This window comes from Natator depressus, chromosome 12 (genome assembly GCF_965152275.1).
Source record: "Natator depressus isolate rNatDep1 chromosome 12, rNatDep2.hap1, whole genome shotgun sequence".
NCBI classification, from domain to species: domain Eukaryota; kingdom Metazoa; phylum Chordata; order Testudines; family Cheloniidae; genus Natator; species Natator depressus.
The window spans coordinates 10348871-10361813 of record NC_134245.1 but is presented as its reverse complement, the minus strand read 5'-3'; the positions used below and the strand labels follow the sequence as shown (position 1 = coordinate 10361813).

General features: G+C 46.0%; 1 protein-coding gene across 1 annotated transcript; it reads right to left on the bottom strand.

The window, feature by feature from the left end:
- Positions 1-494: 494 nt before the first annotated feature.
- Positions 495-2333, bottom strand: LOC141996810 (uncharacterized). The gene is made up of 2 exons (XM_074969106.1): positions 1726-2333; positions 495-1146 (listed from the first exon to the last, which is right to left on the bottom strand). Exons 1-2 carry the CDS (start codon positions 2306-2308, stop codon positions 626-628), a joined length of 1104 nt encoding a protein of 367 aa, XP_074825207.1. The 5' UTR covers positions 2309-2333; the 3' UTR covers positions 495-625.
- Between the last annotated feature and the right edge of the window lie 10610 nt (positions 2334-12943).

Below are 12943 nucleotides of genomic sequence, written 5' to 3'. Positions count from 1 at the left end.
TAATGCCATGGCTCATGAAGCCGTACACAGGCAGCCTGGACAGCAGTCAGGAGCTGTTCAACTACAGGCTGAGCAAGTGCAGAATGGTGGTAGAATGTGCATTTGGACGTTTAAAGGCGCGCTGGCGCAGTTTACTGACTCGCTTAGACCTCAGCGAAACCAATATTCCCACTGTTATTACTGCTTGCTGTGTGCTCCACAATATCTGTGAGAGTAAGGGGGAGACGTTTATGGCGGGGTGGGAGGTTGAGGCAAATCGCCTGGCTGCTGGTTACGCGCAGCCAGACACCAGGGCGGTTAGAAGAGCACAGGAGGGTGCGGTACGCATCAGAGAGGCTTTGAAAACCAGTTTCATGACTGGCCAGGCTACGGTGTGAAAGTTCTGTTTGTTTCTCCTTGATGAAACCCCCCGCCCCTTGGTTCACTCTACTTCCTTGTAAGCTAACCACCCTCCCCTCCTCCCTTTGATCACCGCTTGCAGAGGCAATAAAGTCATTGTTGCTTCACATTCATGCATTCTTTATTCATTCATCACACAAATAGGGGGATGACTACCAAGGTAGCCCAGGAGGGGTGGTGGAGGAGGGAAGGAAAATGCCACACAGCACTTTAAAAGTTTACAACTTTAAAATTTATTGAATGACAGCCTTCTTTTTTTTGGGCAATCCTCTGTGGTGGAGTGGCTGGTTGGCCGGTGGCCCCCCCACCGCGTTCTTGGGCGTCTGGGTGTGGAGGCTATGGAACTTGGGGAGGAGGGCGGTTGGTTACACAGGGGCTGTAGTGGCAGTCTGTGCTCCAGCTGCCTTTGCTGCAGCTCAACCATACACTGGAGCATACTGGTTTGGTCCTCCAGCAGCCTCAGCATTGAATCCTGCCTCCTCTCATCACGCTGTCGCCACATTCGAGCTTCAGCCCTCTCTTCAGCCCGCCACTTACTCTCTTCAGCCCGCCACCTCTCCTCCTGGTCATTTTGTGCTTTCCTGCAGTCTGACATTATTTGCCTCCACGCATTCGTCTGTGCTCTGTCAGTGTGGGAGGACAGCATGAGCTCGGAGAACATTTCATCTCGAGTGCATTTTTTTTTCTTTCTAATCTTCACTAGCCTCTGGGAAGGAGAAGATCCTGTGATCATTGAAACACATGCAGCTGGTGGAGAAAAGAAAAGGGACAGCGGTATTTAAAAAGACACATTTTATAAAACACTGGCTACACTCTCTCAGGGTAAACCTTGCTGTTAACATTACATACATAGCACATGTGCTTTCGTTACAAGGTCGCATTTTGCCTCCCCCCACCGCGTGGCTACCCCCTCAACCCTCCCCCCTCCCTGTGGCTAACAGCGGGGAACATTTCTGTTCAGCCGCAGGCAAACAGCCCAGCAGGAATGGGCTCCTCTGAGTGTCCCCTGAAGAAAAGCACCCTATTTCAACCAGGTGACCATGGATTATATCTCACTCTCCTGAGGATAACACACGAACGGATGTTGCTTGAACGCCAGCAAACATACACTGCAATGCTTTGTTGTACAATGATTCCCGAGTACGTGTTACTGGCCTGGAGTGGTAAAGTGTCCTACCATGAAGGACACAATAAGTCTGCCCTCCCCAGAAACCCTTTGCAAAGGCTTTGGGAGTATATCCAGGAGAGCAGCGAATGCCAGGGCAAAGTAATCCTTTCACATGCTTGCTTTTAAACCATGTATAGTATTTTAAAAGGTACACTCACCGGAGGTCCCTTCTCCGCCTGCTGGGTCCAGGAGGCAGCCTTGGGTGGGTTCAGGGGGTACTGGCTCCAGGTCCAGGGTGAGAAACAGTTCCTGGCTGTCGGGAAAACCGGTTTCTCCGCTTGCTTGCTGTGAACTATCTACAACCTCGTCGTCATAATCATCTTCTTCGTCCCCAAAACCTGCTTCCGTATTGCCTCCATCTCCATTGAAGGAGTCAAACAACACGGCTGGGGTAGTGGTGGCTGAACCCCCTAAAATGGCATGCAGCTCATCATAGAAGCGGCATGTTTGGGGCTCTGACCCGGAGCGGCCGTTTGCCTCTCTGGTTTTCTGGTAGGCTTGCCTCAGCTCCTTCAGTTTCACGCGGCACTGCTTCGGGTCCCTGTTATGGCCTCTGTCCTTCATGCCCTGGGAGATCTTGACAAAGGTTTTGGCATTTCGAAAACTGGAACGGAGTTCTGATAGCACGGATTCCTCTCCCCATACAGCGATCAGATCCCGTACCTCCCGTTCGGTCCATGCTGGAGCTCTTTTGCGATTCTGAGACTCCATCATGGTCACCTCTGCTGATGAGCTCTGCATGGTCACCTGCAGCTTGCCACGCTGGCCAAACAGGAAATGAGATTCAAAAGTTCGCGGTTCTTTTCCTGTCTACCTGGCCAGTGCATCTGAGTTGAGAGTGCTGTCCAGAGCGGTCAAAATGGAGCACTCTGGGATAGCTCCCGGAGGCCAATACCGTCGAATTGTGTCCACAGTACCCCAAATTCGACCCGGCAAGGCCGATTTAAGCGCTAATCCACTTGTCAGGGGTGGAGTAAGGAAATCGATTTTAAGAGCCCTTTAAGTCGAAATAAAGGGCTTCATCGTGTGGACGGGTACAGGTTTACATCGATTTAATGCTGCTAAATTCGACCTAAAGTCCTAGTGTAGACCAGGGCTAAGTTATTAATGGTCATAAAACGATTCATCAGTTGCAGTGTGGTTTGTTGAGGCCCTTATACTTACTCATGGCAGAACCAGAGAGCTAGGTGTGCCCTCTATTACAGAATGAAGATGGCAGATCATGGATGCCTGTTGGAGAAAAGGATTAAACTTCATTGGCCTAATGATGAAATGACTCATTAGTGTAATTAACATCAGTCTGAAAATAAAGGTGTGGACAATAATTGTAACAAAGGCCAATAAGGAATTGTGAGATTTTAATAACAGGTTTCAGAGTAACAGCCATGTTACTCTGTATTCGCAAAAAGAAAAGGAGTACTTGTGGCACCTTAGAGACTAACCAATTTATTTGAGCATAAGCTTTCGTGAGCCATCTGATGAAGTGAGCTTTAGCTCACGAAAGCTTATGCTCAAATAAATTAGTTAGTCTCTAAGGTGCCACAAGTACTCCTTTTCTTTTTGAGATTTTAATAGAAATCAAGGTTTAAGAGACGTTAGCCAAGCAGATTCCGTGACAGTCTTAGTTTCATTTACAGTGGCTGCCATTGACAAGATTGCCTTTACCAGGGCCGTGATTCCCGATGTGAGTCATCGGCAGTGTTTGAACCAGGAACCACTAAAGCATAGACCTCTACTATCTGAGCTGAAGGAGTAACTTTGTAAGATGGCAGCACTTGTAGGCAGTTGTCCTTTATGTGGATCAGCCACTTAAAGGGGAGGAAACACACTCTGCAGGCCTGTTATGCCAACAGTCACCACACAGAAGTATTTGAGATATTGCAATGTTTGCCTTTTTTTGCAAAATACATTTTCCGTAACCAAAGACAAGTTAAAACAAGAATGAGAGAGAATGAATATGAAGCAGAGCTGCTACACCTTGTATATGTGAGCATATGATGGATGTCTGTGTGAATCTTAATCACTGGTGCTTAGCTACCACAGCGTCAGGGGCTATGACAGGTCTGCTACCCAACTGGGTCTCAAAATGATATTGGGACCATCTGGGAAAAATTACACTCAAGAACTCCTCCTTTCCAGATCTTAGGGCTGCCCTCATGACTGGGGCCTTGAGTGCTTCTGTAATATAAACAGTAAGGATTCAAGGATTAAACAGGAATGTTTAACAGCTTAGAAGGTTGAGGCAAGGCTGCTGGACTCTGACTCTTCTTTGTCAGGCCTCTCTCAAAGGGTGTTGGGAACACTGCTCCAGGGCTAAGTAAATTCGCAAGGTATCTGATTCACATTACAAACTACATCAGGTGTATTTAGGACCTGATTCAACCCTTATTGAAGTCAATGGAGAGACTCATATTGACTTCAGTGGATCTATCCATTGACTTCAATGGGTTTTGGATCAGGCCAGCATGAAACACCCCCATTTCTGTCCAAAGGTGTATTTTCATGAACACAGATGGGCTCTTCCGCCTACCCCAGACATTTGTAGGACCAAAATCTCATTTTTGCGAATGTTCACAGCAAGCAAATAAAAATGGATGAAGTGGATTTGGGATTTGATGGTGTAGTTGCACCATTTCCCCCCCCCCTCACACACTGAGCCTCGCTGAGCATTTAAACAGAACAAAACCAGGAAAGGGAGAATATAGTTAGTTGTGAAAGTGAGGGACGGTCAGCACTGCTTAGAGCTAAATAGCCTTCAGGCAGATGCCATGTGAGCTTCCCTCCTACAGCTCTGCAAATTCACCTTTTCTCCATCCTGCTAATCCAGTTAGAGCTGGGGCAATCTACCTGATACTAAGCCAAACACACCTAGCTTGGAGTTTCATTACAAACCTGAAATTCAGGCCAGCTTTGATATTCTACTTGAACCTTTTGTCAAGTCTTGGGCCATGTTTGGAATGAACCTAAGCTGCTTTACGGTTTTGAGACCAAATCAAGCAAATCCTTAGTGCTTTGGCTGTGTTCCAGTGGACTTGGGCCTTCCTTTGAATCCAAGTCTCCTGACTTCCAATCCTGTGCTGTACTCACTAGATAAGCTGGTCCTAAGTATTTTACCTATTGAAGATGCGAGATGGTCTCTAATAGAACATAAGAACGGCCATACTGGGTCAGACCAGAGGTCCATCTAGCCCAGTATCCTGTCTTCCAACAGTGGCCAATGCCAGGTGCCCCAGAGGGACTGAACAGAACAGGTAATCATCAAGTGATCCATCCCCTGTCGCCCAGAAGCACAGTGTAACACAACATAGCCCAGGATTTCCCAAACTCTGTTTACAGCAACACTTAATGATCAAGATCCTGTGGAGGGGGACACAGCACAGCTGAAGCTACCTGCTGTTGAAGGTAGCAGGGTACTTCTTAGTAGTCATTAAGGTTCTGTCTCTTCTCTCTCCCCCCTGCCTTCCACTGTGTTGGAAGTAATGAACTCACTGCTGAACTGGCAGTCCAAGTCTATTCAGATTCTTACAGGGAGCCCCTCACTGGGGTGTCTGAACAGGTCACAGATGAGGAGGTCTGCCTTAAAATTCTGCCTTACTCAAAAGTTCTGCTTGTTTGCTGAGAGCCCTGAGTGTCCGCTCCAGGGCAACAGTGGTGTGTTGCTTTTGGACTAGCTTCTACCTACACTGAGGCTCCCCCTCCCACCCCAAAAATCCTTCATTTGCAACTTACGCAAATAATGTATCGTGTGTCTTGGCTGACGCCAGAGAGAACACACGGAAAAAAGAAGGGTGGATAAAATTCTGTATAGTATAGGAAAACGCCTTGGAGGCAATGTAGTCACATTGCATGACTTGTCTGAAAGGTACAACGTGCATTTTATAGCAAAGCCATCAGCCCGTTCCTGTTACATTCAGTTAATAATTATTTCCAGAAGATTAAGAACAGTGAAAGAGATTGGAGGGACATTTATGTTTAACAAAGTGACCTTGTAAAGTTCATGTAAGTCATATCACAGTAGGGATTATAGATAAGGTCACAGCCCACAGGACAAAAATGGCCCTGGAATCAATGTAAAATACCAAGTTTTAAAACAAGGTAAAACAAAACCTCATTAATTAAGTCACCTGTAGGGCTGCACTCCTTTTAGTAACTACTGTTCATACATAAGTTTAAGAGACAGATTTCAATGTATTGAACAAAAATACAAGATGTGTGGAGAGATTGGTTTGGAGAACTGTCAACATCCCCAAGAGCTATGGAAAAGTAAAAATAAAGTATCTTAAGGCTCAAGACAGATATGGGTTGTTCCCATATTTATCTATTACATATAGGTTGCTAGCAACACCCAGAATGAATTAACAAGGCAAGCTATAATTCTCAGTAGAGGTTTGTTGACGCTACACTGTTGCTAGAAGCCTGCAGCAATACAAACACAAAGGTTTCTACTTACAAGAGAAAGTGTCAGGACAATGTCCGACGAGATTATAGCATTCTAGAGCCTGTAAAGAAATTTACAGAAAGCTTCTACAGGTTGCATATACTAATTTAGCTGTGGTTCATCATATGCAGCAATAAGAATAACAAGGTTGGCATTGTAAAGGTGTTTTTTGTTAATACAGTGTATTTGTATTTCTTCAGTCGGATACAGAATACTGTGTAGTCAGATGCAGCAAGGCTCAGCACTTGGCCTGATCCTTTCACTATTAAAAATAAAACAGAAAAGGATAATCTGTGCATAATACTAAGAGGAAGCAGTATGGTCCAATGGACAGGGCATTAGGAGACGGGTTCAATTCCTAACTGTTATTTGCTATTACTCACTGAGCAGGTAAATTCATCTCTTTGTAGCTCAGTTTTCAGCCTTAAAGGTCTGAAACTTGCTCCCCCTTGACATCCAACCCTGCCCAGTTTTAAGTATGTTTTTTTATAATATCTTCTACCCCAAGTTTAAAACTTTTCCTTATGCATTGTAAGATTCCCTATTTTCTTTTTTCAGTTTTATGAGTATGGTTATCATAATACTGTATTTATCCTTTTCTAACATGCTTTTTAAGAACAGCTATGCAGTTACTCCAAGTGCATTGGCAGGAGGGCACTTAGTAACATTTATTAATTATTAGTTTATATTTTAAACAATTTTTGATTCCCTTGTCAGGCTCAGAGATTTGATGAGGCATAGCCTTTAAGAATGTTTATCCCATTTCTTGATCTGAAATCTTAAATTATTTCCTTTTTTGATTCATTGAAGCAAAGATGAGTTGACAATGTATAAATTTACATATAAAGATTTTAAAAAAGTGGATTAAGCAAAGCATTTAAATGTGCTTAATTTCTCTTAAGCATGTGCTTAAATGCATTGTTGAATCAGGGCCTTCTACCAGTATGAATCAGCTCAGCTCATGGTGCCATGATGTGCAGCAGTATTAAACCCGCCTAAAATGGGTGATGGGAGTAGCTGCAGGAAATTCAAGTCAATTACACCCATGTTTGGATCCAGTGTGAGATCAGAATCCAGCCCCATGATTCTAATATAATACTTCTTAGCTGTATTACTCGTACCACCTTTGAAATTATTTCTATTGTAATAATCAAAGGTGACATTTGCATTTTCCCCCAAAGAGGCCCATTCCCACAATGTGCTGAACACAACTCCTTTTACAACAGCATATCAGCATCCTCAACACCTTGTAGGATTTGGCCCTTATGGTGCATGTGCTTTGCTTTTTGCATTCTCTCAGTTTGCACAATAAAATCTGAGTGAGTTTGTTTATTTATGGGCTTGATCCTACAAACATGGACATTCTGAGTTTGCAGGATCAGGCCCTATATTTAATTTTGGTTGCTTTGATTTCAGAATATAAATTATGGAAGGATACAAATCCAAAGCACTCGTGACAGGTATCAAACATGCAGTCCAACAAAGACAGATGACAACCAAACCAGCCACTTTTCTCTGCACACAAGAAGCCAGTGCACAAAACTGTCTCAACTCTCTTAAAATCCTAATCCTCTCTGGCCACAAATAAAATCCTCACCCAAACCTTCCTTAAATCTCAGTTCTAACCAAACAAATGGGCTTTGCAGCATACTTTAGAAGTCAGCACACTTGAGCTACTCCGGACCAAGAGATGAAATCCAAAGTGTCACAGAGAATGCCCTGCATGCAGGATGCCCAACTTAGCCCTGATTTGGAGAAGGTCCGAGCACCCACAACTGCATATGGCATTTAGATCACAGGTACAGCAAAAGGTGCCAGTTAGTATCAGGACTCCATTGTGCTGGGCACCGTACAAACACACAGGGAACTACAGCTCCTCTTCTGGAGAACTTACAATGTAAAAAAGACAAAGCCTGGGGGAAAGGATACCAAATACAAGCAGGGTGGTGATGGGTAGGGGCCACGGTGGGAAGGGGGCAAGGCGTGAGGGAGAGATGGAGGCAGAGTTGACACTGACACCACACAGCAGAGTCAATGGTTCTGTAGTGCCCGCCCGTGTCTTAGGGCACGTTTCTGCTTCAGGCTGGGGGTGTTATTCCCAGCTCAAGGAGCCATCCCCCAGGTGGTTCTGATTGAGCTAGGGTGCTAAAAAATGGAGTGTAGCTGTGGTGGTGTGAGTGGTGGGAGGGGCTTTTCACACTGAGTGTGTACCCAGTGTCTTGGATCGGTGTGCACGCGGGGCTAGCTGCTTTTGCTGCCATGGCTACTCTCTATATCAGAGGTGGGCAAACTACGGCCCGCGGGCCACATCCAGCCCGTGGGACCGTCCTGCCTGGCCCTTGAGCTCCGGCCAGGGAGGCTCATCCCCGGCCCTCCCCTGCTGTTTCCCCGCCCCCGCAGCCTCAGCTCGCCGTGCTGCCAGTGCTCTGGGCGGCGGGGCTGCGAGAGCCACTGGGGGTATGTATTAAATTGCACCCTGTAGGAATGTGCTACTGATGAAGCACCAGGACTGGCCACTGTCAGTAGCACACCGTAAGTAGTACATTCCTACGGGGAGCAATTTAATACACTACACCCATGTAGGGAAGGCTGTGCCTCCCCAAACAGCCTGCCCCCCGCCCCCTCCCACTTCCCGCCCCCTGACTGTCCCCCTCAGAACCCGCAACCCTTTTAAATCCCCCCTGCTCCTTGTCCCCTGACTGCCCCTCTCGGGACCCCCGCCCCTAACCACCCCTGGGACCCCACCCCCTATCCAACCCCCTCTGCTCCCTGTCCCCTGACTGTCCCAACCCCTATCCATACCCCCACCCCCGACGGGCCCCCCTGGGACTCCCACGCTTATCCAACCGCCCCCTGCACCCTGTCCCCTGACTGCCCTCGGGACCTCCTGCCCCCTATCCAACCCCCCCACTCCCCGCCCCCTTACCATGCCACTCAGAGCACCAGGACTGGCAGCTGTAAGTAGTACAGCATAAGTAGCACATTCCTATGGGGAGCAATTTAATACACTACACCCAGCCCTCCATACACTTTTGAACCCTGAATTGGCCCTCAGGCCAAAAAGTTTGCCCACCCGCTCTATATTGAGTGCGCTAGCTTGATCAGAGTTAGCGTGGGGGTATATTTCCTTGAGCTGGGAATTACCTCTCCAGCTCAATGTGCAGGTGTACCTTTAGAGCCATCCATCTGCAGTGGAGGAGTGAAGCACAGAGAAACACCCAGGTGGTATGCTGTTCCCAGCTACAGGGGCTTTACTTCTCCACTCCTGGCAGCACAGGTGAGGGGCAGAGGTGGGTTGGGAGGGCAGGGCAGTATCGCTGGACCAGAGCTTGGTGCTGTGGTAGCTGCATGGGTTGGGGACACCTTGCACGCCTTGCACTCACCTCTGCTGGTGTGTAGCTTCCACTGACTGTATCCTAAGACAGCTCAGGCTCTGGTACACTCGTGGGATACACGTGTACATCTTATTAGCATGTCATACAGACATACGTAACAGACACTGTTTCAAACTTTAAGTGCACGCCAGCAGGATCTTCACAGGTTGGGGAGCTTTAGAATCCACACCCCTCTAGTGCACGTTACTACCCTGTGTACACAAGCCCAGCCTTGCCCAAGCCTTTTTTATTATTTTTGTATGTCTTTTATTACAGACTCTGAGCAGACTTCAATGAATAAAGAAGTGCTGGGAGAGTGACACCCAGCCAGAGAGCAGGGCTTGAGCTGGCTCTTGTTCCTGTCCAGGTTGTATTAGCAATAGGTCACCACACTTCCAAGGTAAAAAGTGAGAGTGGCACAAGATCTTCTGTCTGACTCCTTGTCTCAGTTAGTGAGTTGTAGGGCCTCTCCGTGGACGTTGAGTATCCAAACACGCCTAGGGTTTTCTGACAAGGGGACCAATAAACTTATTTCCATTTGTGACCCAGAGAGGCTTTGAGCACATCTGTAGCTATCTATAAAAATCCACTAAGCAGCTCATGCAAGATGCCACTGCATCCAGCAACATCCCTGATGGGGTTTCCAACAATTGTAAGATGATGGTTAATAAGCAAATTGTATCTCTGTATATAATAACTAAGCTGTCTCCTGAATGAAAGAAAAATAAAACTGAGAACAGGAGCAAAACGATTATATTATTCAAGCACAAAGAGTGTCAATTTAAGGAATATTAAACTTGACCTGAATGGGGAATGGCTAAGGTCTGGTAAAACAAAAATAGGGCTGAAAACAACACAAACTTTTTGGTAAGAAACTTAACAGTAATGATTTGTTTAATTTCTTAGCTGTTTTTGGAGCACAGAAATTTCTCTTATGATTTTTTTTGTACTGCAGTAGTGCCTGGAGGACCCAACCAAGGTTAAAGACCTTATTGTGTTAGGTGCTGTGTACCTCTCCCCCAAGAGATTATTTCTATCCCAAAGAGCTTATGATCCATAATTTATTTCTCAATGACCTATGCACAGATTTGAAATGGACAACGGCAAGTACAAAAATGGATCTCATTTGGAATTATGATATTCATTTTTGTGTTTCTTTAAAAAATAAGCATTTGACTGGAAATTGGATAATTTTTATGCTACTGGATCTGTTTTTGCGTAAAGGTCCTCAACTTTGCCTGCTTGTTCATGCAAACTCAAAATGCCAAGCTTGTGAGATTTCACAGTGACTATTTTGCACATCCCCACACAATAAAATGGCTCAAGAATATATGCATGGATTTCAAAACTACAAAGTGCATTTTAAAAGCAGACTGCAGCCCAGATTTTCAACATCTATGTAAACTGAATTGGTCCTCTGTTTTATCTCACCCTCCTCAATCCAAAAATCTCTTGTGTTATAGGTGGGTCTCTCTTACTATGATATAGATCAGGGGTGGGCAAACTTTTTGGCCCAAGGGCCACATCTGGGTATGGAAATTGTGTGGTGGGCCATGAATGCTCACGAAATAGGGGCTTGGGGTGCGGGAGTGGGTAAGTGCTTCAGCTGTGGGTGCGGGCTCTGGGGTGCAGTAGGGTGGGACTGAGGGGTTTGGAGAGCGGGAGGGGGATCAGGGCTGGGGCAAGGGGTTGGGGCATGGGAGGAGGTCAGCGGTGCAGGCTCCAGGCGGCGCTTACCTCAAGCAGCTCCCAGAAGCAGCTGCATGTCCCCCCTCTCGCTTCTATGCGGAGGCGCAGCCAGGTGGCTCTGCACGCTGTCCCATCCACAGGCGCTGCCCCTGCAGCTCCCATTGGCCCAGTTTGCTGGCCAATAGGAGCTGCAGAGGTGGTGCTTGGGGCAAGGGCAGCGGGTGGAGCGGAGCTGCGACCCTACTCCCCGGCAGGAGCTCGAGGGCTGGATTAAAACGTCTGAAGGGCTGGATGCGGCCCCTGGGCTGTAGTTTGCCCACTCCTGATATAGATAGTAGTGATTTTAATAAATAACTGTAATATGTATGTGACTGGCTACGGAGACTCTGTTCTGGCAAATAAGGTGTTAATGGCAACGCAAGTTACAGGTGCTACAGGGAGAGACCATAAAATCAGCTGCCCTGGACAGGAAGGGAAAGACTGCATATGAGAAAGCTATCCTGAAAATCTTAGGGCTGTGAGTTAGGGTTAAGAAACCCTTATCTGGGGAGTATGTTTGTGTTACTCTTTGATGTATTATCTTTTTTTCCCTATGACTAAGAGATAAGATCCTCTCTGGAAAAGGTGGGATCTGACTAGTTCACCCTGTGATTTTGTGCTGAGCTGTTCAGATTTCTCTCCTTAGGGCCAGCCTGGCAGTCCAAGTTGCAGCACAAGGCACTGCAATGCCAGGGGAATAGGAGTCTGAGTCAAAGCTGTATTTGGCTGAATACTTGGCTTTCCTAGCTCTGGAAGTCCATTCCCTGCTAATCCAATTGGCAAGTCCCATTCAGATTGTTGGGAGTTTTGTGCACCCATCAGCAGGAGAATAGACCACTTAGAATTTAACAGAAGCTAGAGCTGGCAAAGGTCAACCAAGGGAAAGGAAAAGGTACAAGTTAGGAACATAGCAATTATCAGACTGAATCAGAACTGTGGTCCATCTCATCCAGTATCCTGTCTCTGAAAGTGGCCAATACCAGTTGCTTCAGAGGAAGATGCAAGAAACCCTTCAGTAGACAGTAAGGGGTTAGCTCCAAGATAAAGTCTCCTTCTCATTCCCATTAGTTAATGGTTAGAGTACGCCGTGAAGCAGGCAGGTTTATGTCCCTTCCAGAAAATCTGTTTGTTTTTTTTAACATTGACTTTATTATAACTGGGTATTCTTGCTAGTCATATAAATACCTAATCCTGCTAAGGTCTTGATCCCAATGATTTCCTGTGGCAATGAATTCCACAGGCTAACTAAGTAAAAATATTTCCTTTGGTCAGTGTCAAATTTGCTGCCCTCCATTTTATTTGAAAATCTCTTTGTTCTTATATTCTGAGGAAGGGTAAACAGCAACGCTTAATCTACCTTCCCTATAGTAAATCTATAACTACCTTGGTTCCACATAATGGTGAAAGGTGTATGTACCTATTGAATCAATTACTTCAGTAAATAAACCAGCATGTTTAACTACCTTAGGTACATTTCTTTCCAAGTAGGCTGCACTGAGTGAGGGTCATCATTTGATGCTGCTGATTTGATTAAATAACCAGGGCTTCCACATGCCATTATAAACAGAGAGAAATGAAGATAATTAAACACTGAGGACGTGACTATGAAAACCACATTATGTTTTCAAATGATCATGCTTTTGAGCATTGGCCTGCTAAACCCAGGGTTGTGAGTTCAAACCTTGAGGGGGCCATTTAGGGATCTGGGGCAAAAATTGGGGATTGGTCCTGCTTTGAGCAGGGGGTTGGACTAGATGACCTGCTGAGGTCCCTTCCAACCCTGATATTCTATGATTCTATGCTACCTTGAACTCAGAATAAATATTTATAGATATG